The sequence below is a fragment of the Equus asinus genome, chromosome 4, assembly GCF_041296235.1.
Source record: "Equus asinus isolate D_3611 breed Donkey chromosome 4, EquAss-T2T_v2, whole genome shotgun sequence".
Classification (NCBI taxonomy): Eukaryota; Metazoa; Chordata; class Mammalia; order Perissodactyla; family Equidae; genus Equus; species Equus asinus.
Window position 1 is genome coordinate 93,709,619 of NC_091793.1, and position 26,251 is coordinate 93,735,869.

The 26,251-nt window shown below is 37.8% G+C and overlaps 1 protein-coding gene across 38 annotated transcripts in view; it reads right to left on the reverse strand.

The window, feature by feature from the left end:
- Positions 1-26,251, reverse strand: part of NEB (nebulin) — a 214,018-nt gene that overhangs the window by 102,517 nt on the left and 85,250 nt on the right. For all 38 annotated transcript variants that reach the window (XM_070507751.1, XM_070507750.1, XM_070507749.1 and 35 more), the window contains exons 65-84: positions 25,588-25,899; positions 23,383-23,586; positions 22,959-23,063; positions 21,778-21,885; positions 19,758-20,069; positions 19,233-19,436; positions 18,407-18,511; positions 14,029-14,136; positions 12,249-12,560; positions 10,515-10,718; positions 9,945-10,049; positions 8,909-9,016; positions 7,275-7,586; positions 5,574-5,777; positions 4,608-4,712; positions 4,357-4,464; positions 3,677-3,988; positions 2,768-2,971; positions 1,793-1,897; positions 582-689 (exon numbers count right to left, since the gene is read on the reverse strand). In XM_070507751.1, the coding sequence (XP_070363852.1) occupies positions 582-689; positions 1,793-1,897; positions 2,768-2,971; positions 3,677-3,988; positions 4,357-4,464; positions 4,608-4,712; positions 5,574-5,777; positions 7,275-7,586; positions 8,909-9,016; positions 9,945-10,049; positions 10,515-10,718; positions 12,249-12,560; positions 14,029-14,136; positions 18,407-18,511; positions 19,233-19,436; positions 19,758-20,069; positions 21,778-21,885; positions 22,959-23,063; positions 23,383-23,586; positions 25,588-25,899 (3,645 nt within the window). The remainder of the gene's footprint in view (positions 1-581; positions 690-1,792; positions 1,898-2,767; positions 2,972-3,676; positions 3,989-4,356; positions 4,465-4,607; positions 4,713-5,573; positions 5,778-7,274; positions 7,587-8,908; positions 9,017-9,944; positions 10,050-10,514; positions 10,719-12,248; positions 12,561-14,028; positions 14,137-18,406; positions 18,512-19,232; positions 19,437-19,757; positions 20,070-21,777; positions 21,886-22,958; positions 23,064-23,382; positions 23,587-25,587; positions 25,900-26,251) is intronic.

A 26,251-nucleotide genomic window follows, 5' to 3' on the forward strand; every position in this document is an offset into this window, starting at 1 on the left:
TATGGTTTTTAGAGATAAAAATGAGGAATAAGAAGGAAGAAACAGCTGGATACATAAGATAAAGACTGGAGAAGAAGCTAGACAAAAGGAACAAAGCTGGCTTAAAGATTTGGATCTGGAAAGGCTTGGTAGGATAATTATTTTGACCGTTAGTAAGCTTTAAAATGATTATTAAATAAACTTCAAGGCCTTATATATAAGCTTCCAGTATAAAATCTTGTATACAAAATGTGATTTCAATCTTAAGTCCTATATCAAACTTTCATCTGTGATTTATATTTATGGAGAATGTCATAAATATTTGGCGGATACAACACATTGAATTGGTTCCCGAAATTTTCCCAAGAATTTGGTACAGACACTTCACGATATTTTACTTCTACTTGGAAACACTTACAAGTTATTTACACACATACCTCATCGATGCTAACTTTAATGTTTTTCATCCCATTTTAATGTTTTTAACTAGGGAAAGTCTTTAGTGCAAGACAAAATGCAATTGTTTGCATAGATTTCTAAAAACCCCAAAATTCTTGAAAAATATTGTATTTGTTGTATAGAGGGAACTAGAAGGACCTTACCTCACTGGCAATTTCTCTGGATGCTTTGGCATGTTTGATTTCAATGGCGTCTGCTCTTAAGTCATAGCCTTTCTGCTTGGCCTCATCCCAGTCTTTCTGGTAGAGTTTCTATTGAGGGAAAACGGCTTTGTTTACAAGAATTGAAAATATTGAATATATTCAAAGTGGACATAATATGAATCCTAAGGTGTAATGTAAATGAAGGCAGCATAAGAAAAAATGTCACTTCTGAGTTCTTCTTTTGGTTGTTGGCTATTTATTTTGTGGAAAGCAGGATACTTCTGATTAAAATTTCAAAGCTAGACATCTAAATCTACTAATGTTTGAATATTTGCGTTCATCACAATATGATACACATCTGAAAATATCTCACCACACAGTGTATCGGAAACTGACTCAGCCGTGAAGCTAGAGAATCTTCATCAAGGTACCATATAAGACCTGATAAGCTTTTTCCTAATGTTGCCCTTTGACTTTTCAGAGGTCTCCGCTAACGGGATGTGACCTAGATATTCATACATATCCTGCTCTTTGGGCATACAGTCATGTGTCACTTAACAACGGGGACATGTTCTGAGAAATGCATCATTACGTGGCTATGTCATCGTGCGAACATCACAGTGTGTACTCACACAAACCTAGATGGCTTGGCCTACTACACACCTAGGCCACATGTTACTAATCTTTCGGGACCACTGTCCTAATGTGGTCCATCATTGACTGAAACATCGTCATCTTTCTCATGACTGTATCTAAAAATTGTCTATTGGCTTTTCTTATGGCCTTGAAATGTCAAACAAGAAAGCTATGGATCAATCAAAAACCTGTAAAGATAATAGAGACTGTTCCCTCTTATTCTTCTTTGTGTAAGAGGCACTTAACTAGGAATTTCATTATTCTCAATTAACATACAAAGAAACTGCTATGGACATTGGGTATCGGACAATGCTTTCAAGGTTGAAAGGAGGACAACAAGTGAATTCAGGTGTCCCAACTCTTGCAGTCCAAGGACCCAGCCATGTATCTAAACTAACATTTAAAGAGAGAATTTCCATTCATATTGCATTGGGAATGGTAGCTAAAGAGAAAATCTCTAGCACCAAAAGTCGTACACATCCCTAAGACAGGTAATTAGTCCACGATAACACACTCCACAAGCTGACAGATCTTGTCCCATAAGGGCATTTACACTTCATATTTATGCCTCTTACATTGCTGATCTGCAAGGCATTGATTTGGGCCTGCAGCATGATTGGTGTGTCAGAAGGGATGCTGACGTTGGTTTTATCTTTATTCCACGCTTCTTGATAGAGCCTCTGTGGAGAGAAGAGAAGTATTACTTTAATACAGTGATAGACAATGGCTATCTGAAACATTAAGACTTGGCAACTGTTTAACCTGGAAAAATGTTTTTATCCATGTTTGCGATGGTTAATTTTACGTGTTAACTTGGCTAGGCCACAGTACCAAGATATTTGATCAGACATTATTCTAGATCTTTCTGTGAAGGTATTTTTTGATGAGATTAACTTTATATCAGTAGACTTTGCGTAAAACAGACTAGCCTCTGTAATGTGGGTGGGCCTTGTCCAATCAGTTGAAGGCCCCAATAGAAAAAAGAATGACCTCCGGAGAGCAATAAGAAATCTGCCAGCAGACTGCCTTTGGGCTTGAACTGCAACTCGTTGCTGGATCTCCAGCTTACCCCTGTCCTGCAGATTTTAGACTTGCCAGCCTCCACAGTTGTGCAAGTCAATTCCATAAAATGAATCTCTCTCTCCTCTCTCTCTTTCTTTCTCTCTGTCTCTCTCTCTTCTATCCTATTAGTTCTGTTTATCTGGAGAACCCTGATTAATACAATGTTATACCATTTAATATGCAGCATTAGTATGCAGGTTTTAGTATATAATAGGAGTTAAATAAATACTTGTTTCCATGAACTGCACTGGAGTGACGTTTTTTATTTTAGAGCTTCAAAGTGTGTGTGTATGGCAGGGGAAAGACACATTGATATTTACCAGAGTTCTGCTTTGCACAAGCCTTTGCCAAACTAGTCAAGAGATTCTTAGAGTTGCTCCCGTTACTATAAGTCTTTGAAGAGCAACAGTCTACTTGCTCGGTTTGGGTGGCATCATCTGAAAACAGAGTCCCACAAGAGGAAAGCTTGGTTTGAGGATTGTTCCTACCTCACTCATTTGCAGAGAATTGGCTTTTGCCAGGACCACTTCTGGAGTGTCAACAATGGAAGTGAACTTCAAGGCTTCTGGTCGCGTTCTGTAGAGTCTTTCATTCAACAGGTCTTGGGCACCCTTCACCCTGGTCATTTCTACTGAGCCTTCTGGCATCCAGCCGATGCCACGCAGCCACTCCAGGTCTGCTTTATACACATTCTACAAAGATATTAGACCGAAATTTAGTTCCAATGTTAGCCATACCATCCCCTAATTGAAAAATAAAGTACGTGGGCTCGAGGGCTTGATCAGCATAGGAGATAATGGTTCCAAAAAGGTAAGATCTGAGATTTTACATGACTTGGGGGTTTTAATATTGATGATAGAGTAATTAGTAAAAGCATAATTATTTATACTAGCCATGAATAGGGATAAAATAGTAATAACGCTGAATTTCATGATGACTATTTGACATTTCAAAAAATTATGTAACTGAGAAAATTTTTTAAAGGGAATTTTGTTGAATCTCATTCCATTTTCCTCTTGTAATAACTGACTCAAGGAAACTCCATTTAGTGTTTTGGATATAGTACAATAGTGGTAGTTATTTTAAAAACATTCAAATAATTTATGTTTGTGTGAAATATATTTTCATTGCCAGAAAGTACAAAAGACATGAAGAAAATAGACTGGAATCTAGGTCATGGAATAAAGTACACAGCCCAAGTGGGGTTCTTCATCTATATTCTTTGATTCCCATGACACAAATGCTACATATGAGTTTTGTATCAAACAATGTGAATGGTCCCCCCCCCCGGAGTCGTGCAGTGCACAACTGGTGGGTCTGACCACAGAGGCACTGACTGTACAATTAACAAATCTATGTCTTCCCATTCCACCTTTCCCAAAATTCGTGTTACATACATCACTCTGCAGTTCATAGGCCTTCCTTGCTTGGATAACGTCGTTTTGATCAGGTAAGCATATCCAGTGATGCAGGTAATTTCGATAATCAACGTCGCTGACCAGAGTCTGACATTTCTTGGCCTGCACGATGTCTAACATGTCCACTGGGCTACTGAACTTGGTCTTCCACTTCTGGAAATCCTTCTTGTACTCCCTGTCACTTTGAATCTTCCCTGCATGTATGGCACACATAATCTTGGGGTCATCTTCAACACTCCGGGCTCCAATGTGGTGGCCTTTCTGTTTCTCATATGCTTCTTTGTATTTGTACTAAAATGCCAGAAATACAGGTTTAGCAACACAGTTTTAAGATTATATATATGCTGACAATTACAGACAACATGAAAAGCCACAAGAAAATGGACAAGAATTTTATATTATAAACATTTTGCCGTCTCTGTGCAATTTTTAACTAACATCGTCTACTATCATAAACATAACTGTAGTGTAATCATATATCTTAACTACAATTCCAAAATGTGTTTTTCTTCTCTGTGACAACAAAGGGAAAGGTCTTAGAGGGCAGGAAGCAAGACTGGGGGAATACGTGTGGAAGCAATGACAGGGTGTGGCCCACCAGCAGCACTACAGTTGTTCAGCAATGTGAGACCAAAGCAGGTGAGATGGAAGGCACTTACGTCACTGGCAATGTCCCTCGAGGCCTTGGCACTTTTGATGGGAATAGCATCAGCTCTCAGGTCATAGTCCTTCATCTTTGATTCATCCCATCCCTTGGTGTAAAGTTTCTAGGTGGGGGATAAGACACAACAGAAAAATGAAAGTGTTTTAGAAAGTTAATAGGCCAATTCCAGACAGGAAAGCGGTAAGGTTGAAACAGTATTTTAATTAGTCCCAGAAAGGCTTAAACAACAATCAGGAAATCTCTTACTTGGCTGACATTGGCAGAATTACTCTTGGCCAGTAGGATTTCTGGGGTGTCCGGCATCACATGGATGGAGGTTTTGTCAGCATCCCAAGCTTCCGTATATAAATGCTGTGGGGGGAGGTGAGGCAACACCCTTTGTTAAAGCCAATGCATTATAATTATTATCAAATTTAACACATGTAACTGTTTCAAAAATAGCCTTTATAAGGCTATTTGGAGGTGAGGCAAGCAAAAGGGTAGTGGGAAGTGTAAAACATAGCAGTATTTAAACAGCTGTATGATAGTTTCACAGCTAATAGGAGGCAATATAACGGTCTCAATGATTAATTCTTTTCATCCAGGGAATCTCACGGTTACTCATAGGACCTGCAAGGATGGAGTTTGTCTATGGAACTGCGATATAGTAGAGATCCCAAGTTCTACTCATCTCTATTAGGTCCATGCTGTGTGATCCTGAGAAAGGCACAGAAGGCCTCATATTCCTCATTTCCAAGAGGAGAATAATCACATTTTTTTTCATTGAATGTTTTCCAAAGATTAACTAAAACATATGCAAAATGCCTGAGTCAGAGTAGGGACTCAACAAATTTTATGGTGTTTCCTATTGTTATGATCACTATGGTTGCTGTTGATGGGTGTGGCATAAAAAAGAATTTCTGGGGTTTTAATAGCCAAGCTCTGGAGTTTGTTATCTGAGAGGCAATTTCATATTCTGCGCTGAGCAGAATTTCCAGAGAAATTATCCCAGTCTATGCTTCCTCGTGCACACAGAAAATTAGGGGATACCACGTTGAAAAGAGCATGGAGGTCCAACTAGAATTCAAGCAGATGTTCTATTGAAGACCTACATGAGAATCAAGCTCATTACATCTCCTTTCCCTGGAAACCCTTTAGAGTGGCATTTCTCGCTTCATGAGCCCAGACTGTGGAAAGTATGACTCAGGCAAGTGGAAACAGCTGGAGACTCACCTTGCTCATCGTCAGGGCATTGTTCTTTGCCAGGACAATCTCTGGCGTGTCTGTAATGGATGTGAATTTGAGCTGGTCTGCAGGCTGGCGGTACTTCCTCTCACTCAGGATTTCTCCAGCTCTCTTCACCTTCTCCACCTCTACAGAGCCAATCGGCACCCATCCAATGCCTCTCAGCCATTCAAGATCAGCCTTGTAAATAGCCTGAAAATGAAATAATGTCAAATATTTGTAGAAATTACATAGACAGTCTGGTGTCTGATCCTGATGGAGCATATACAGATGATGTATAATTTCTGAGAAAACCCACAGGACTGCCTTACTTGGGTACAGAGTCCCTAGTCAAACGCTTGGTCCCTAAAGATAGCCAATGTTTGCTGTTTTAATGACTCATGAAACCTCTCTAAGAATATGTGATTTCACTGATACAAAACCATTTTAAGGAAATTGCTCCCTGCCTGCTGATACAAAATGTTTATTCTCTGAAGCCTATACCTCCTTGTGTGGGAATAATACTCTGTTAGAATACAGTTTGTTCCTATGTCATTGGTCAGTGGCCTTCACAGCCAGTCGTGTAACATAAAGAAAGGATAAACACTGCTGGCTGACCACATGTTGAATTAATGTGTTTTCTAGGGACAACAAAAAGTGTGTCTTTTTTCACATGATCCTGCATACATGCTTCTAAGCCAAAGAGTACATATATTTTTACTCTTATTTATCTTATCCTCAGTCCCCTGTCTTGTGTTATTTTAGATATTTCATCCTTCTTTGAATTTAAATAACTGGCTGATGGATAATTTTTCTTATAAGCAAGAGTAACAATTCTTTTTTATTTTTACGGCTTTTTTGGAGACTCTTTTTGATAATGCCACTACTTTTATCATTCTTTCAACAGTAACTACTTGTCAGAGACTGACCAAGAAAAACAAGGAGGTTCTATACCAATGAGATAGAATGTGAATCCCAAGAACAATCTACTGGTTGACAACAAAAGGACAAAACATATTCCTAGAAAGCTATTGTTTCCAGCCTCTTAGAAAAATTGTCCCAATATGTACAATTCATTCTTAAACTTCCTTTCACAAGTTACAATAGATATTTCCTATAAGTTCTCAGAAAAATTATAATGCAATCAATGCATTTGGAAAATTAGATCGTATTAAACCAGAAATTCTTAACCTGGCATCAATGAACTTGAAAGGAAAAAACATAATATCTTTATTTTCATTAACCTCTAACTGAAGTATAGCATTTCTTTCAATTATAAGTATAGGCAATAGATCAAAGTAGTATTAACACTACGTTGGACTCTGTTAGCAAAGAAATCACAAATATTTCATATCCTGTTAGAGTTGTTGCAGACATCTTGAAACATTTATGCTCATCACTTCTTTGAAATTAAACTAGTTACTACACCCATTGCTAGATATTTTTATTTAATGTGCTAATTAAAAAGCACATATGTTACTACATCACAGATTTAGTTTAATATTTTGAAAAGCATATTTCGATGTGATCAATTTCTTTTGAAAGCAATATATACATGTACTTTATTTTATAAATGTATTTCGTGACATTGTCCTGAGAAGTTGTCCATAGGTTTCAACAGACTGCCAAAAGATTCTATGGCATAAACAAAGTTAGAACCCCCTTTTAAAACCCTTTAATCATATGCTAAAGAATATTAGCCCCACTTACATCACTCTGCAGGTCATAGGCCTTCCGAGCATGAATAACGTCATTCTGATCAGGCAGACAGGTCCATTCATGTAGAGGATGCTTGTAGTCTATGTCGCTTACAAGGATCTGACACTTCTTGGCCAGCACCACCCCCAGCATGTCCACGGGGCTGCTGAACTTGGTCTTCCACTTCTCAAAGTCCTTCTTGTACTCCCTGTCACTCTGGATCTTGGCCACATGCATGGACCACATCATCTTGGGGTCATCCTTAATGTTTCGGGCCCCAATGTGGTGGCCAATCTGTTTGCGGTAGCCTTCCTTGTACTTGTACTGAAAAAAGAAAAGGGATATGAGTCTAACGATAAGAATATCTCATTTATATCACATTTCATAGTTTCATACACACGTTATTTCTTTTGATTTTCCCCACCACCAGTGTGAGGGAGAAAGGTTAACATTATCAACCCCACTTTATAAAACAGAAACCTGAAACCTAGAGGGGTTAAGTGATTTGTTCAAGGTCACGTCAGAAGTAGATGGCAGAGCTGAGACTAGAATGGAGAGCTTCTGGTTGCTAATATTTCTCTCCTTCTGCTAAACTATGCTACCTGGTTTATATTCAACTGCTTAACAATAAAGATAAAACATCTTGCACAAACTAAAAGAGCATCTACTTAAAGATGTGGCTTTTTTTTGTAAAAATGTGTTGATATTAGGAATATTTTAGAACATATCCCTTGTGATTAGAATTTATTTCCTGGTCCAGGATAAGGGCTACATTTAGATAGTTTCACCAGGAAATATTTCCCTTATTAGCCTGTCCATGTCATTGAACTTCCACCACGAGAGAGTCATGCCTCGGTAACACTCAATCTACTTTTAAAATTTCAAGAATAACACGTTATGGTCCATTTTACCATGAGATGATCATACTGTGGGCTTCTCCAGCTTAATAGCCAGAAAAAAGTTGTGATAATAGAAGGAACGAAGCATAAGTCTAAGGCATAGGACCATTCCAGAGGAAGGAAAGTCCGGATTTGGGTCCTAAGGAGCCCTGGTACAGAATGGGGGCACTGGGCAACGTCAGGGGATGTTTCTCATGAGAAGGGAAGGACTAGAGAGAAGAGACAAATGGGTGCTGAGAAAAGGCTTCTCTTGCTTCTCAATTTGTTCTGGTAGCCAGTTAGGGGCATCTTGGAAGTCGAATCTCACTAAAAGGTACAAAGAACGAAACAAGACTCTAAAAGGCATCGATCACCTAGTCTTCCTTTATGCCAGAATAAATGGATAGAAGTAGTAGGAAAGAGTTTGCATTTGCACTGGCTGTTTTACATGTGCTATCAATGTTTTTTAATAAACAACTAGGTCCACTGCTGCTCAATTTCTGAGGCTCAAAAATATGAACGCATTTTTATGTCCCTAAAACACTTATTTTTTAAGGCTATGCCTCTGTCTTTGACTGAAGAACAGGTGTAATGGACACAGTATCTTGTCCTTTTCTTTGTTTTCATTTGCAGCTTGGTACATGGGGGAAATCAATAACGAAATTAAGGCTTCTAAAGACAACCAAAATTCTGGCAAGAAAAACTATAAAACCTGCCATTGTGAACATCTTTGAGTAAGAAATGTCTCTTCCAAAAACATCAACTTACATCGCTAGCAATATCTCTTGAAGCCTTGGCTGCCTGGATTGGAATGGCATCCAAACGCAAGTCATAGCCTTCCTTCTTGGACTCTTCCAAAGCAAGTTTATAGAGTTTCTGTAGAAAAGAGAGTGAGTAATCATTACTCCCTTCATAAAAAACAAAGTTGTTTATTATTAAATTTTCTCTGTCCTCATTTAAACTACAGAAACAAATCCACAAAGTCAAGTATTAGGATGAGTTTATACAAAACTTTGGTTTATAGGTGCTCAAGGATTTTAAGGTACATGGTCTAAACTTTGGGATTTTGTTGATTGGTAAATTTCAAAAAATTTTTGAGATATCAGCATGTGCCTGCCAAAATTTTGTTTTGCCCAAAAAGCACATGTAAAAAAACAACTATTATCACCACCATAATATAAAAGAAAGGCCATCTTAATAGTAGAGAAAGAGAAAGAATAAGGACAGTAGTTTAAAATGGGATATATTTGAATTTATGAAAAACTCAATTCATTGTCCTTATTTTTTCTCATTTTGCTGTGGGCTATCATCACAGACCATGATCAATCTGTACAGTAGGGTTTCAGAATCACTGTCCTAATGAAAATGTTGGTTCTGAAAGAGATGCCTAGAAAAGTGCTTACAAATAACATTAAATGGTAACCAGAACATTAATGAAGCAGTAAAATAACACAGGACTGATAACTCACCGGGTTCCAGCCCAGTGCCTGCCTGCTAAATAGTTGTTAAATAAAATAACGACTTGATATCCTTACTGACCTACAGGGGAAGGGTTTAGGACTATAATTGCTTTTGGGATATTTCTCCATAAGCATGCCATTCCCTAATACCCTCTGGCTAAAATGCTGGCCTACTTTGTGGACCTACCACATATCCCAAAATTGAATCAAGGGAGAACTCTCTCTTACTGACAATATCAGTTTGGAGTACACATAATAAATTAGTCAAAACATTCCAATAAGGAAACAGTTATAATAGTTCATTTTTGTCTTTCTGTTCATTACAAAATCAATAGTTTACTCACGTCACTGTAGTTTATTTGGTTGAGTTTAGCTAGCATGATTTCCGGTGTGTCAGGCATGACATGGATTGTTTTCTTATCCTTGTCCCAGGCTTCAGTATACAAGCGCTATGGAAAAAAAAGATGAGAAAAATTATTTTGGAGTTCACGGACATTTTTCTTTTGACTATGTGCCGGTCACCTCTCTTTTTATCCAGCGTAGAAGTAAAATTATTTAAAGTTGCATAAATTCCTACTTTTCATGTAGATACATTTCCAAGGGTGTTTAGCTCACCCAATTTATAGACTCAGAGTTTTTACTCTTTCTTATTAAAATTCTTTAACAGTTCTGAAAAGTATAATTGGGCTGCAATATGTAAATCTGTAATTATGAGATAATTACAGTACATAGTATTTTTAATGTCAGTTTAATATTTTGAAGTGTTACTAAGTAACTATGGTATTATAATGGAAAAATCATTTTAAAAGGTATCCTAATTCCTATTAGAATCATTAAAATGCACTAATGTGTCAGAATTTTTACCTTACTCTATGGTGAAATCTGCTATCTGATGGTGAGGAGTGAAGACTCACCTTATTCATGTTGATAGCATTGTTCTTTGCCAGCACCTGCTCCGGAGAGTCAGTTATGCTGGTAAATTTCAGTGTGTCTGGACGCTGACGGTAGATGTTGTCACTCAGTATCTCTGTGGCCCTCTTGGCTTTAACAACTTCCACGGAGCCAATAGGAACCCAGCCAATGCCTTTCAACCATTCAAGGTCTGACTTATACAAATTCTGCAAATCAACAGATAAGAAATATATTTATTAGTGTTTCAGAGCCATAGTTACAAAGTGGCTCATGCTAGAGAAATACGAAAGTATGGATGAATAAACAAAGGTCCCCACATAGTTGATTATTCATTCACGAGCATTACTGAGTACTGAGCATGTTCTTTTCCTGAGCATTTCTTGGCACAGAGGCTTGTACCGAGACTAATGAGAGATCGTGTATATGTGTTTGTGAGGAAATTTCATCCTGAGCTAACATCTGTTGCCAATTTTTCTTGGTTTTTGTGTTGTTGTTGCTTGAGGAAGATTGTCCCTGAGCTAACATATGTGCCGGTCTTCCTCCATTTTGTATATGGGACACCGCTGCAGCATGGCTTGACAAGCAGTGTGTAGATCCATGCCTGGGATCCAAACCCATGAACCCCCGGCCACCGCTGAAGCGGAGCGTGTGAACCCAACCACTGCGCCACTACAGTCCCTGATATTTTTTAACGTAAAAGACACAGTCCTGCCCTTAAAGGTATTACAAGATTTTCACACAAGCGCAGAGCTTCTTTCACCTTGGAAAATGTGCTCTAATAGTGCCCAATTAGACCACACACTAAGACCAACGCTGTGTGAGTGTCACAGTCACAAAAACTCTTGCCTTTTTAATTTTTTTTTTTTTTTAGGGAGAAGAAGTGAAATTCAACTATAGTGGTGAGTTTAACTTATAGTAATGTTAAGTTTTGCAAATCACACTCTTTATCTGCATTTTTAATTGAGATATAATTGACATATAACACGCTAGTTTCAGGTGTACAAAATAATGATTCAATATACATATATATTGCAAAATGATCACCACAATAAGTCTGGTTAACATCCATCACCACACATAGTTACACTTTTTTTTCTGCTTGTGATGAGAACTTTTAAAATAACTCCTGCCTTTATTTCCATCTCCAAAATCACAAAATATCAAATGTGTAATGTGTTTTTATAAAGATAATATATTAGATATTTTACCTAATTATTAATTTTATTTTACTCTCAATAGGACACGCTAACTGTTAATGAGAATTAGATGATTGGTTTTGAAAAAGACGAGGATGTCTTAGTATTTTCCTGTAAGTAGGTATAAAATACAAATGTTTATTCAAATAATTTAGCTTAATATACTTCTGTTCCTACCCTGTCCATACTATCCTCCACCAACACACACACAAATTTCCACATTTTTGGCCAAAAGTTTGTTGCTGTATATTTTTGAGGACCAAGTTTCATCTAACTCAGACAAGGGAAGTCCGAATCACCAGGAAAAAATATACCTGGATATAATTGATGATATATACTTTATTTCTTCTTTTACATACTTTTGGGGAAAAAAATTTGGAAATGAATTGTAGCGCTTCCAACGGAAAACTCTTGTCAAACATTTAAGTGTACATTGTTTAAAATATACAAACAAATTCCCACCCTTTGGCACCAGTCAGAACCTACGGACACTTTTCAGATCTGCTTTTAACATGCAGAACCAGCATCAATGATACTCACGTCGCTCTGGAGGTCATAAGCTTTCCGAGCCTGGATGACATCATTCTGGTCTGGCAGGCAGGTCCACTCATGCAGAGGATGTTTATAGTCCACATCACTAACCAAGGTCTGACATTTCTTGGCCAAAACGATGCCAAGCATGTCCACTGGGCTGCTGAACCTGGTCTTGTATTTCTCAAAGTCTTTCTTGTACTCACGGTCACTCTGCACTTTGGCAATGTGGAGGGACCACATCATCTTGGGGTCATCATGTATTGCCCGGGCGCCAATGTGGTGACCCAACTGCTTGCGATAAGCTTCTTTGTATTTGTACTGAAAGAGAGAAACCAGTAAATAAGAAGGAAGGACCAAGGGCTATGCCCTGTTAGTTTTTCTGTGGTGATGCTTTTCTAGGAAATCTTTAAGCCACCAGGGGAGTCTCGTCACATGCTGCTGTGATGCTACACATTGGGGCATGCTTCCTCCCAAAGAAGAGGATGTTGTGCTCATTTGTACACTCCAATAACTCCACAACGATTCCCTTATATTATGCTGGAAAATTATATGTTGACATTAAGTGATTACAAAGTGAACATTGAAAGGGTGAGCTCAATTACAGTGATTAACAGTGTCTCAGAAGTTGGTCATGTGGGTGGAGCCATCTGAGATATTTACATGGTTCATTAATTTTTCTCTAGGGTATTTTGAGAAATAATTTCCTCTGCACAAATAATATGGGAAGGGTCATTTAAAAAGGGGCAATTTTTGTTGTTTGAGGAGTACAGAGTTTCAGTTTTGCAAGATGAAAAAGTTCTGGAAGTCTCTTGTACAACAGTGAGAATATACTTAACACTACTGAACCGTACACTGGAAAATGGTTCAGGCAGTAAATTTTATATGTGTTGTTTATCATGATTGAAAAGAAAAAGAAAAACCTCAAACATGGGCAATGTTGTTACTCTTGGATTAATATTTAAGTTGTCCAGGAATCTGAGGTCTTCATTTTTAGGGTAAAGGAATATTGACGTTATGGACCCCTCAGTGAGGAGACTTGCAGTAGTGTCCCCTTATCCACGGGGGATATGTTCCAAGACCCTCAGTGGATGTCTGAAACTGTGGATAGTACCAAACCCTATATATACTATGTTTTTTCCCATGTACACATATCTATGGTAAAGTTTAATTTATAAATTAGTTACAATAAGAGATTAACAATAATAACTAATAAAAAATAGAACAATTACAACAATAGACTGCAATAAAAGTTATGTGAATGTGGTCTCTCCCTCTCTCAAAATATCTTATTGTACTGTGTTTTTGGACAGCAGTTGACTGCGAGTAAATGAAACCATGGAAAGTGGAACCGTGGATAAGGGGGAACTACTCTGTAGCTTTTTTGCTCTCCTATGTCCTTCTTCAACTCATGGGGGAGAATTCAGTTAAAGCTTGCTTCTTTCCTGGCATCTTTGCCTTGAGTGTATCCTGAGGAGAGCTCATGAAGTTTGGAGTAGCTCAACGTATGTTCATCTAAGTTTAATCAAGGCACTCAGTCTTATTGAGCAAAAACCAAAAAACAAGAGTCAAAGGAAGCACATTCTAGTCCAGGCTTTGTCTCTATTGATGCTTGTGATCCTGAGCAGGTTACCTTCTGTCTCAAAGCCTCAATTTATTTGCCTGTACAATGAAGGTAGTTAAGATGGATGATGACTAAAGAGACTTCCAGCTATATTCCAGTAATGTGATTCCCTATGAATGGGGCTGGTCTGTTGGGAACAAATGTTAGGGCTTGATCAACACTTACATCACTGGCAATGTCCCGGGAGGCCTTGGCAGCCACAATGGGAATGGCATCGCTTCTCAAGTCATAGCCTTCTTTCTTGGCTTCTTCCATGGCCTGGCGATAGAGGTTCTGAGGAGACAAGTAGTAGCTTTTAGATACAGTACTCATTTTCACTCTAAAAATGTATTTTTGTTAAAGGAAGACTACTTTTGAATGCAGAACTGTACTAGTATGTTCAGCCTTAAAAAACACAAACAAAATTTCTCTCTTACTTTCTATTTATCCAAGCTATTTATTTACATTAAAATCTTACATTCAGCAGGTTTTAACACCACAAGTTCTCTTTGCATAAATCCTTATCCATATTAGACGTTAAGTCAATAGTTGTCAAATGTGTTTAAATTGCTCTTCTCATGAAACAACCAAGAAATGTTGATTTATTTAGCTCCAAACTTGAATTAGGAACAATTTTATTAGCAAAGAATTTGACTATATATTAATATGCATTAATACTACTACCAGTATGAGCATGTGGCTGCAATCAAATGGTGCAAAGCTAAGGAGAACCCAGTGCTTCCGAATATCTTTGTTAATATTGATTTGCTCCCTATTTATTCATTTTGTCAATTGCTTGAAATTGCCAGCAGAACGGGTATAGCAGGTACTAAAGATTTATGAGTCAAAAATACAAAATTGATAAAATTGTATTTGTTAATTTTTTCTGTGAATTGAGAAAACACCCACTGTTCAGTTTCTGCAGCAAGACAGATGCACACAAAAGGTGGAACACAGGTGTTCCATGGGAACATAGTTTGAGAATCACATTAAACAAATCATCTATACCAGAGGCCTTCAGCGTTTTTTGCTTGTGAGCCACTTATAAGAATTTTGACCAATTCTACACACTGTTAAAACAAAATAAATCTTTAAATAATTGCTAATATTGATACTCAATCAAAATAGAAATAAAATATACATTTTGATAAATAATTTTCAAACATAAAAAGTAAACATTTATTGGATCTCTTACAGTATTTTTGTCATTTATAGGAACTCGATACAGAGTGGTTTTTTTAATACTCTTGGGTGTACATCACAGTAACTGCTGGCGCAGGTACGCTTTTCTTTTTTTTCCTCTTTTTAAACATAAAATCTTCATATAATCATACTCAGTCAAATATTTTAATATATATTTTAATATTTAAAAATGTATATTTTCCTTATTTTGAAAAATTTCAGACCTACAGAAAAGTTACAAGAATAGTACAATAAACTCTCAACTAGCCAATTCTTAACATTTTTACCCTATTTGCTTTATCTCTCTTTTTACGTATGTGTGGTATGTATATTTATTTTTTGATTCTCCTTCTTACTTTCAACAATAAAAAGTGATTGAGCAAATTGTAGACATTGTGACCTTCACCCCTAAATGCTTGAGTATGTATGTCCTAAGAATAAACTCATTTTTACACAACCACAATATATTCATTAATTTTGGGAAATTTAATATTCATATAATATTATTTTCTAATATAGAGTGAATCTTCAAATTTCATCAATTGTCCCAGAAATGTCTTTAATACCAATGTTGTTTTTCTACCTAGAATCCACTTCAGGAACATGAGTGGCATTTAGCTGTCTAGTCTCTTCCTCTCCTTTAATCCGCACTTTTCTGGTTTTAAAGTGAAAGAAGAGTGACTAAGAAAGAGGAAGTGGATCACACTTTAACGGGAGGAAAGGGTCTTCTCAGGCGGATAATTTAGAAAAGACTACTCTGGAGTTTGAAGCTATGCTAAACAATTTGCTTAAAACAATGCATGCCTGCAAACCCATTGAAAGCCTTTGTGCAACCTCAAGGACACCTGAGGTTTGAAAGTAGGTCATCTCTAGCCCCCAAACAGAGACATAGTCCTTAAATTAGTCTACGATGGAATAATTTAATCTTTAATTTCAGTTTTCCCCCTTTCCTCTACTTGGAGACTTAGTGAGTAAGGAAAGCAGACCCAGTACCATTAAAAGATACAGGAAAAAGATTTAGAAATCACTTATGGTTTTAAGGAAAAAAATAACAATGACCTCTTTAGGGCCTTATCTTTCTACTTTATATGGATCAGTGTGTTTTTCAATGTTGAAGCTGTGTAATGATAAAATCTTAAATGTAAGGAAAATCCCTAAAAAGTGTGGCAGAGGGGCCGGCCTGGTGGTGCAGTGGTTAAGTTCGCATGTTCCACTTCGGCTGCCCGTGGTTTGCCAGTTCGGATCCCAGGTGCGGACATATGCACCAATTGTCAAGCCATGCTGTGGCAGGCATCCTACATGTAGAGTAGAGGAAGATGGGCATGGATGTTAGCTCAACGCCAGTCTTCCTCAGCAAAAAAGAGGAGGATTGTTGGCAGATGTTAGATCAGGGCTAAGCGTCCTCAAAAAAAAATAAAGTGCGGCAGAAACAACAAAAACTAATTGCTTCATTATTTTGCCCCAATGTCAAATTAGATTGAATTAAAAATATTGGAATAATATCTGGATTTTAAACATGTTGCAGAGGTGCTTAATTTTTAAATGACTTAAGAGTCCCAGAGGGAGATTATTGTATGTTTTTAATGTAGATTATTAATATGTGACAATTTACATTCTTTTCAAGATGAGATTTCACAAGGAAAAGCTAAAGTAAAAATAAGGATAAATTTGATACATTTGAGAGAAAATCCTGAGGGCAATTATTCTTAAAAATTTCTGGAAATGTTTATTTTGTAACTGGAGAGCCAAATACTTTATTATATTTTTCCTTTTAAGAATAAATGCTCAAATTTGTCTTTAGGTATAAGTGGGGAAAAATGTGCTTGAATCATCTCATGGCTTCAGGTCAAACAAACAGATTTTTTTCATTCTTCCAATATTTGAAAAAGATGCAGAGTTTCAAAGAGAACACTAAGTTATTTACCCAAGAGAACTAGAACAGTAAATGAGAATTTAAGAGGAAAAAAAGATGTAGTTGCTTTGTTTTGTTTACATTTTTTGAACAAAGTATGGCATGAAGGTACCAGTGGTAATGGGTTGAGAAGAAAGTCAAGTGGGCCACTCCGAAATGTGATCTTCAGAAAACAGTCCTTAGGGAATTAAGATAATCATGCAATTTTAAAGAAGGTAAATCCAGCTGAAATTTTTAGAAATAAAAAATAACTCAATTTCCTTTTAGCAGTCTGGAAAAAAAAAAAATGTACCTCAACTGACCTAATTTTAACAAAAGGGGGAGGCTTAGAAGGATCGTTACGATTTGGGATAGAAACTAACTTCTGCCCAGGGTGAGACAGACCTCATGGGAAAAGCTAATCCCACAGGGGAGCTCAGTGGCCAAGAGAAAAATTGCTCACTGCAAAGTGACTGAAGTCAAGGTCAATCAAATACCTATGATCAGGCTTGTCCTTGGGTCTGTTTTATAATGCTAGAGAAAGAGAAAGGGTATCCTCTTCATTTCACTTGTCAAGGTTATTTGATACAAGCCTGCCTCTTCTTTAGGGCTACATTATTATAGGCAAAAGTCATTAATCCGGGTTAAATAATGAATATGGTCAAGTCTTGAAAATGAGCACTTAAATTTTCCAGTGTTCTCAAACTGAAGAAAAGTCTGCCCTCCTTTTTTTTTTTAAACAAAGTCACACAAACATGTAAGAGGTTTGACTTTGGCAAGAACAACTGGGCAAGAAGCTGTTTCTGCACTAGTGTTTCTGCATTTCAAAGATATGTGATGACAAGTTTAGTGAGGCTGGAGACAATGCATAAAAGAATGTATTTTATTGTCCTTAGACAATTTTGAAATAGATGAATTTAAGAATTCTCATTTCAGTTCTTGTAAATAAACCTGAGTAATTTGTGCATATTAAATAAATCTAATTTTTATGACGACTTGAGTGTAAAGGGAAGAAATGAAAATTTATCAAGCAACGTATTTTGCACCAGGCTCCATGCTGGGCATAATATATGCATACTACCTCATTTAGTCATCACAAAAATTCTTCAAGATAGACATTTTTATCCCATTTTACAGGTGAGGTAACTGAAGAAAAACTCACAGAACAAATTTTGAAGCAAGTATTAATTTTATAAATAGCAATCATTTTTTAAAATTAAAATTACAATATGTTTCAGTCATTAATACTTAGCTTTGAGAGGTTTTTTTTCCCCTCCTAACATGGAGATATTTTTGTGTTTATTTATTTCTCCATCTTTCTATCCACTTTTTAAATACAAGGATACACATATTCAGAGTAGGGTAATGAGCATAAAAAATAAAACTGAACTAATTGGTCCACATGAGAATTAAATGTACAATTCTGACCTTTCTGCTACATCAGCAAAAATCAATGCCGTCAGATCAAGGAAATAAAACAAATAGTCTTACCTCACTGTAATTTATTTTATTTTGTCTTGCCAATGTAATTTCAGGTGTGTCAGGCATGATGTGGATTTGAGTCTTGTCTTTGTCCCAGGCTTCTGTGTACAAGCGCTGTGAAGGATAAAAAGGTTAATGAATTAGGAAAACAATGTTTGTTGTAAACAGGAGTTTCCACTTTAGAGTTCACGACAAAGTGGAGAGCCGGCCTCCTGACTGTCTGTGTTGTGTGCTGTACACTAACCACTCCAGTCTCTTTGATATTACAAGGTATTATTGTCACTAAACATAAATGTAGACTAAGATATGAACAGAAATCATGTGGGTGTGTATTTTTTTACAAGATTGCCTCCACTCCAATTAAATTAAAAGTAAGTCTTTTCCAAGCATATGTACCATGGCTGTATTAATAAATCCTTCCCATGGTTTTGTTTGTTTATTAACTGCAAATGTCCCTGGATATGCCATCTCCAGATTTGTTTTTGATAAACGTTATGGAGATTTGCATCTGATTTGTTTGTTCTATACTTAACATAGATAAAAACCCAACAAGAAAGAAACCTTGATACCAAGCCATGAATAACTCTCATAGACTTCAAACCATTTGTACACCAAACAATGTCCTATTTTTAACTCTGGCCATTTCACAGGAGATGTCAAAACAGAAATTCCCATACATGTTTTTGGAATCCTGATGTAACTGAATAGAGAACTCAACCAAATCATTACATACAGGATGGAAACTAGATAAAACAAAAAAGACTAACTTAATTAATCATAGATATTGTCAAGGACATACAACCCTGTTTTATTTTCCCCTAAATTGGGGGCTCACCTTGTTCATGTTGATGGCGTTGTTCTTGGCCAACACCTGTTCCAGGGAATCAGTCACACTGGTAAATTTCAGCTTATCTGGAGGCTGCCGGTAGAGGTTGTCACTCAGTATCTCTCCCGCTCTCTTGCACTTGACTACATCCAGAGACCCAATGGGGACCCAGCCAATGCCTTTCAGCCACTGGAGATCTGATTTATAAACGTTCTGGTGCGATCAAACACAAAAGCAATTATTATTGAAACTGTTATGACACTTGATTTCAAAAACAAAAGGAAAAAACTGGAAAACTTGGATAGCCAAACTTCATGTCTATGTCTTTTAAAATATGAAGGCCAAATTGGATATAGTCTCATAGTATTACGTTCTCTCTAGAAGAAAAGTAAGGTACAGTGAATGAAGGACAGAAAGAAGAAATTTTATTCCTTCTGAAGGCTCTACCTAACCTCAGACCATTATTTACGTATTACTGTGCAGTACTATCATGAGTGTGGTCACCAGTAGTATTTGGTGAATCTCAGTACTCACATCGCTCTGGAGGTCGTAGGCCTGCCGAGCATGGACAACATCATTCTGGTCGGGCAGGCACGTCCACTGGTGCAGGTAGTTCTTGTAGTCCACATCACTCACTAAGGTCTGGCACTTCTTGGCCAGCACCACCCCCAGCATGTCCACGGGGCTGCTGAACTTGGTCTTCCACTTCTCAAAGTCCTTCTTGTACTCCCTGTCACTCTGGATCTTGGCCACATGCATGGACCACATCATCTTGGGATCATCTTTGATATCCCGGGCTCCAATGTGGTGGCCGAGCTGCTTGCGGTAGCCATCTTTGTATTTGTACTGAAATAATAAGGGTAGTTTTAAAAATAAAAGTGAATAGAAAGGGCTAAAAGTCTTATTAATTTAAAACTTTGGTTTTTTTTGAGGACGATTATCCCTGAGCTAACATCTGTGCCCATCTTCCTCTACTTTATATATGGGACACCTGCCACAGCGTGGCTTGACAAGCAGTGCACAGGTCTGTGGCCGGGATCCGAATGGGAGAATCCTGGGCTGCTGAAGCAGAGTGCACGAACTTAACTGCTATGCCACAGGGCTGGCCCCATAAAACTTCATTACTTTAAAATTGGTAATTCTTGCAGAGACATGGAGTCATCTGAATATCGACTTATCTCCTCATCTTCAACTCTGATTAGACTGTACAGCAATATTCCAATGGCTTCTACATGGTCCCATGGTTCGTGGACATTAAGTCCCTGGAAATAAAGGCTACAACACTTTTCAGCAAATCAATCGGTATTGTACACTGGCTTTTCTTCCTCTTGGGTCAGTGAAATCACTAACCCCTGAAGCCTAACATATGATTTTGAGCATGTTATTCCTGAGTCCTCAGGTACCGCTTCACCCCACCCAGCCCACTCACGACCCCTCCTAAACCTGCCTCTGCTGACTTTCACTGGGTCACTTGACTCCCTGAAGTGGACTGGCTTATGTTCTTTATCCTGCAAGCCCTGCTCTGTTGGAGATCAAATTTAGCTGAGGTTCGTTGGGATTTCTCAAGGAAACAGATTGTACACCTATATGAAAGCATTTTGTTGGTGGTAGTGGTAAGTGTCTACTCTGGATGTTTTTTCTATACTTTAGGCAACAACATCACACAAATCTAAACGTAAATTTACAAAAGTCTAAATTATCCACCAAAGGACTCACTTCTTCCAGGGACAGCAAAAAGAACTCAGGTTTACCATTTTGTTGGTTTTGGTTGTTTGTCTTTGTTTTTCTGTTTTCATTTAAAAAGAACTCAAAAGGAAGAACTTCCGGCAATTTTTCAGAGAAAGGCTTGGCAAAAATCCAGATCAGGTTTAAGGAAAGGTGCATTTTTCTAACTCGGCTGTGCCAGGTCTTTTTCTGGTGTTGAACTAATACATGTAACCAAGGTATTTATTTAAACTCTCCTGGCATTTTCTTGCTTCTGTGAGGGATATGTGTTCAAAATATGGAGACGAATGTCTCAAAATTATAGATATGGGGGCTGCCTCGGTGGCCAAGTGATTCAAGTTCCATGTGCTCCACTTGGGCAGCCCCGGATTTGCAGGTTCAGATCCTGGGCACAGACCTACACCACTTGTAAAGCCACACTGTGAGGTGACCCAGATATAAAATAGAGAAAGATTGGCACAGATGTTAGCTCAGGGCTACTCTTCCTCAGGTAAAAAGAGAGGAAGATTGGCAATGGATGTTAGCTCAGGGCAAATCTTCCTCAGCAAAAAGAAACAAAACAAAAAATTATAGATATGGATGATTGTAGATTCAAATTCAATTTTGTACTGAAGTTTAGGACACCCTCTCAGCCTATAGGACTTGATTATCAAAGTCTTTTGGAGCTAAAAATATGAAAGTTTTTCCAAGTGAAAATAACTTCTTTTATTTAGAAAAATAAGTCAATAAACATGCCTTCACTGGCACCCAGATGCATCTTCCCATTTTAATAATGATCCTGTCCCCCACTCCATCCAACCGTGTAAATACATGGTGTGTTGCTACTCACATCACTGACGATGTCCCTGGAGGCCTTGGCTGCCACGATCGGGATGGCATCGCTTCGCAAGTCGTAGCCTTTCTTCTTTGCTTCTTCATTGGCAAGTTTATACAGACTCTATAGAAAGCAAGTCAGAGTTAAAGCAAAAATTTCGACAGCAACAATTTGGAGATTTTCAAGTGACATACCAGATAATTTTAAAACGGAGAGGAACTAGAAACAATCTAAATTTCAAGCAATATTTGAAAGTAAATAGATTGCATTACATCCTACCCAAAAATACTATATAGCCTTAGAAACAAATGAGATTTGTTAATGGATAACACTTCTTTCTCACACCTGAGGTTTCCTTCTTATAAAGGGAGCTCCATTATTTTATCTCTGGACTTTCTCCGTTCCCTGTCTCTTTAGTCTGTCTGCCCGTGGAGAGGTGCAGAGATTTACTGATTCATCTAATTGGTAGGGATGAGACAAGGGGGCATGAGCAGCTCAGCTCTGACCTGCTCCCTTTAGGACCAAGCCCAGGGCCCTCCTCTGTTTCTCTGTGCTCTAAGTAGAACCTCTCCCTCAGGACGGTGAAGCAGGGATTGCCTTGCTCCACTGCGGCCTGTGGAGGAAACAAATTCTGGGGTTCAGTTAGCAGGCACATTTTGCTTTCATACCAATGTATCCTTTACCCTAGGTTCAATAGTAAAAAATGTGAGATTTTGACTTCTATTTCTACTCTTTTGTTTTACTTCTCAATTTTATTCAGGATTCAGGTGGGAAAGAGATGGATATTGTTAGAGGCCCCTTTGGTAGGGTTGCAAGATTTAGCAAATAAAAATATAGCATGCCCAGTTGTACTTGAATTTCAGATAAATAACTAATAATTTTTTAGTATAAATAATAAGCCAGTATTTTATCTGCCGGTCCTACCCCTTGGAAATGCCAAAAATACTACTCAGTCCCACTGACCCACACAGGCAATTGTCATAAACTGAAAAGTTAATGTGGCTTTAGTTTGCCCTTGGGATCCTATAGAATATAATATTCAACCCAGAGATGGAAAGGATGAACAGACTCAGTGTTCATATCATGAAGCTGCATGCACCACTGAGGCCCAAGAATCTCCATAAAATTAAGTGTAGAAAAATAAACAATAACAACGACAGCAAAATAAGTGTAGCACCACAGAATTTTGCCCCTACCTCACTGTAGTTGATTTTGTTCTGCCTTGCCAACATGATCTCCGGGGTATCGGGCATGATATGAACTTGAGTCTTGTCTTTGTCCCAGGCCTCTGTGTATAAGCGCTGTCAAAGAAGATGTGGGTAGAAAACCATTTGAAGTAGAAATTACAAAAAGTCAAATTAAAGCATAATTATTCTTGCTCTAATTAGGAAAAATAAACCAGACTTAGATATAAGGTATTCAGTTGGAGGTTTGAGTCTTTATGCTCATTATCAAGGTTTAAAACTGGGAATAATAGAAATCATTTAGAGGACTTCACGTATGTCATTTAAGAGGTAAATGTAACCATACACCTTCATGGATCATTTTAACTCCACTAGTCATTAAAATATAATAACGTCTTTTGGCATCTTGGCAAAGCTTGAGGCAGCTGGGGCTCACCTTGTTCATGTTGATGGCGTTGTTCTTGGCCAACACCTGTTCCAGGGAATCAGTCACACTGGTAAATTTCAGTTTGTCTGGAGGCTGCCGGTAGAGGTTGTCACTCAGTATCTCTCCCGCTCTCTTGCACTTGACTACATCCAGAGACCCAATGGGGACCCAGCCAATGCCTTTCAGCCACTGGAGATCGGACTTATAAATATTCTGTGAAGAGGAAAAAGCCACAAGTTCTTCAGCAAGACCAAAGGATTTAGGGTAAAGATACAAATGAAATCAATAACAAACTACAATTCTGGTTGTTGGGTTTTTTTTTTTCATTGAAAACAAGTATTAGACAGACTAAAAGAGGATCTATGTTCAAAAACAACCCAGAAATATCTCCTAGCCATAACAAAAAGTGATCAAATATTTCAGGTTGTTAGGAGAGGAGTGACCCAAACTAATAAATCTCCATCACTCAGGTCAGTGAATGTTGTTATGATGTCCTTGGGCACAGGAAAAGAATGCCAACTCAGAGTGAGAGAAACCACACATATGTCCAACAACAGGTTATCGGCAAATAAATGTCAATCCTAGTCAAATTAAATACTCTGCAGTTATTAAAAGCCCTATTTTAAAAAATATTGATGACATAGAAAAGTCATTAATATAATATTAAATGAAAAAATAGCACATAAAACAATGTGTGTGGATAAATTATATGAGCAGGAGTGGGCTTTTTCAGTGTTTGGGTTATTATAACCTGATTTTCTTTTTCTTATATTTAAAATTATCCGTAAAGCTCTTTAAAAAAAAAAAGAGAGAGAATTTAAAATAAAATAATGATGTAGATCCCCTAAAGCCCCAAGGCAGACCTGTGATGGTTTTAACACTAAGATTCAGGGCAATAAATTTCATTGGTCCAGGGCCCCAGTCTCTTCCACACCGAGTTCTCAGGACAGAAAGCATGGGCTCCTTTCCAGAATTGTCTTCCCATATTTTATTTCTCACTTTATTTTAAATCATTTTGTTCTGCTAAAAATTCTTGTGTACCCATTAAATTTTCATAACTGCTGCACAACAACGGAGTTGGACCTTTGCTCAGCTCTTTGGAAGGATTTCTCCAGTAACAGAAACTCAGTAGAAAATATAGGCTGGTATTTTGCAGTCTAAACAAAAAGCCTATTGGAATTGTCCTATGCTGACTATTAATTGCCCCCTCAATAACAACAGCAAGAATGAAAACAATAACATTTTATACCTCTGGAGGGCTTTTTTTACTTTCAAATGCTTCCTACCTCATTAAGACCATATCACAGTGTGAAGGAGGCAATCTCCAAAAGTCACTCAACAAATAGATGGATGTGAGAAATCTGTCAATGCTGTCACTCTACGGGTGATATTAACCATTTTTAACCACCTTTCATGTGCAGGCAAAGCCTTTTGTTTTTGGAAAGAATTGCAAAGCACAGAGTTCTATATGTTGAAAGCTACAGAACAGATGTGGGAGTTTTCACAGGTGGGTTGTACAGTTTCTAGGAAGAGCAAATTAATGTATAATTATTATTAATTCATTGTATTCTCCAAAGTCCTCTCATGCTTAATAACTCCTTCAAACATTTATAAATACATGCTGCAGGAAATGTGCTTCTCACACCCAGATGTGAGATGGTGCATCTGCTTCTAATAGGAACTAGGCTCTGTCATCACCACGTGACCCCTCCACAAAGAGAGCCGTGCCAAGAGGAGGAAGCATCAGTGAAATGATCCAATAGCTTATAGACAGAGTGAGTTGTTTTATTTCATATAAACAACATTTGGCATTGTAGCAGGCATCAGTATTTTACTAATTATAACCTCATTTGTTTTGCAAGGATGCTAAAAAAAATTTCAGAGTAATTTTTCTTTTTAATAAAAATGTGATGTTTCTTCCTCCTTAAAAAAATAAAAGAAAATGTCTCCCTCTGGTGGACCCTGAATTCTAACATTGCTTAATTCCAGTTTTGTTTTTTTTTTATAACACCAAGTCCTATTTGTAAACCTTACTTCCTTATAAAGCTTATTAACATATTCACAATAAAGCAATAAAACTATACTCTGATTCAAATCTCATTCACTGACCAATAAATCCTAGCTTGAGTAGGCCAATGGATTGTGTATAAAAGATAACTTTTATATAGGTGAAATTATTTCTGCACACAGCGCTGTTATAGGTACTGTACTCACGTCACTCTGGAGGTCATAGGCCTGCCGAGCATGGATGACATCACTCTGATCAGGCAGACATGTCCACTGGTGCAGGTAGTTCTTGTAGTCCACATCACTCACTAAGGTCTGGCACTTCTTGGCCAGCACCACCCCCAGCATGTCCACGGGGCTGCTGAACTTGGTCTTCCACTTCTCAAAGTCCTTCTTGTACTCCCTGTCACTCTGGATCTTGGCCACATGCATGGACCACATCATCTTGGGATCGTCCTTAATATCTCGGGCTCCAATGTGATGGCCAAGCTGCTTGCGGTAACCATCTTTGTATTTGTACTGAGATGAAAACACACAAATCAGGTTTTTATTGTAATCCTCAGAGGCCCAAAGTCTGTACAAAATCACCTTGCTTACATCACAGTTGTAAGCTGACTTGCTTAAGCACTAGCTCAAGCCAATGTCCTGACTTTCATCCTTGAAGCTTATAGAGGTAGTAAAAATAGATGGAATCCATATAATTGTAGTGTATACACCTATGGCCTGGTACTGAGGAATAGTTCTGGAGGCGGGAAGTTCACACAGTGAGGAAAGGCCACCTGTGGACGTGTGCTAGAGGCCATTCGACCCAGGGAACTTAGAGAAATGGAGCTTATTCTGTAAAAGCATGTCAGGAAAGAGATGCACTTGG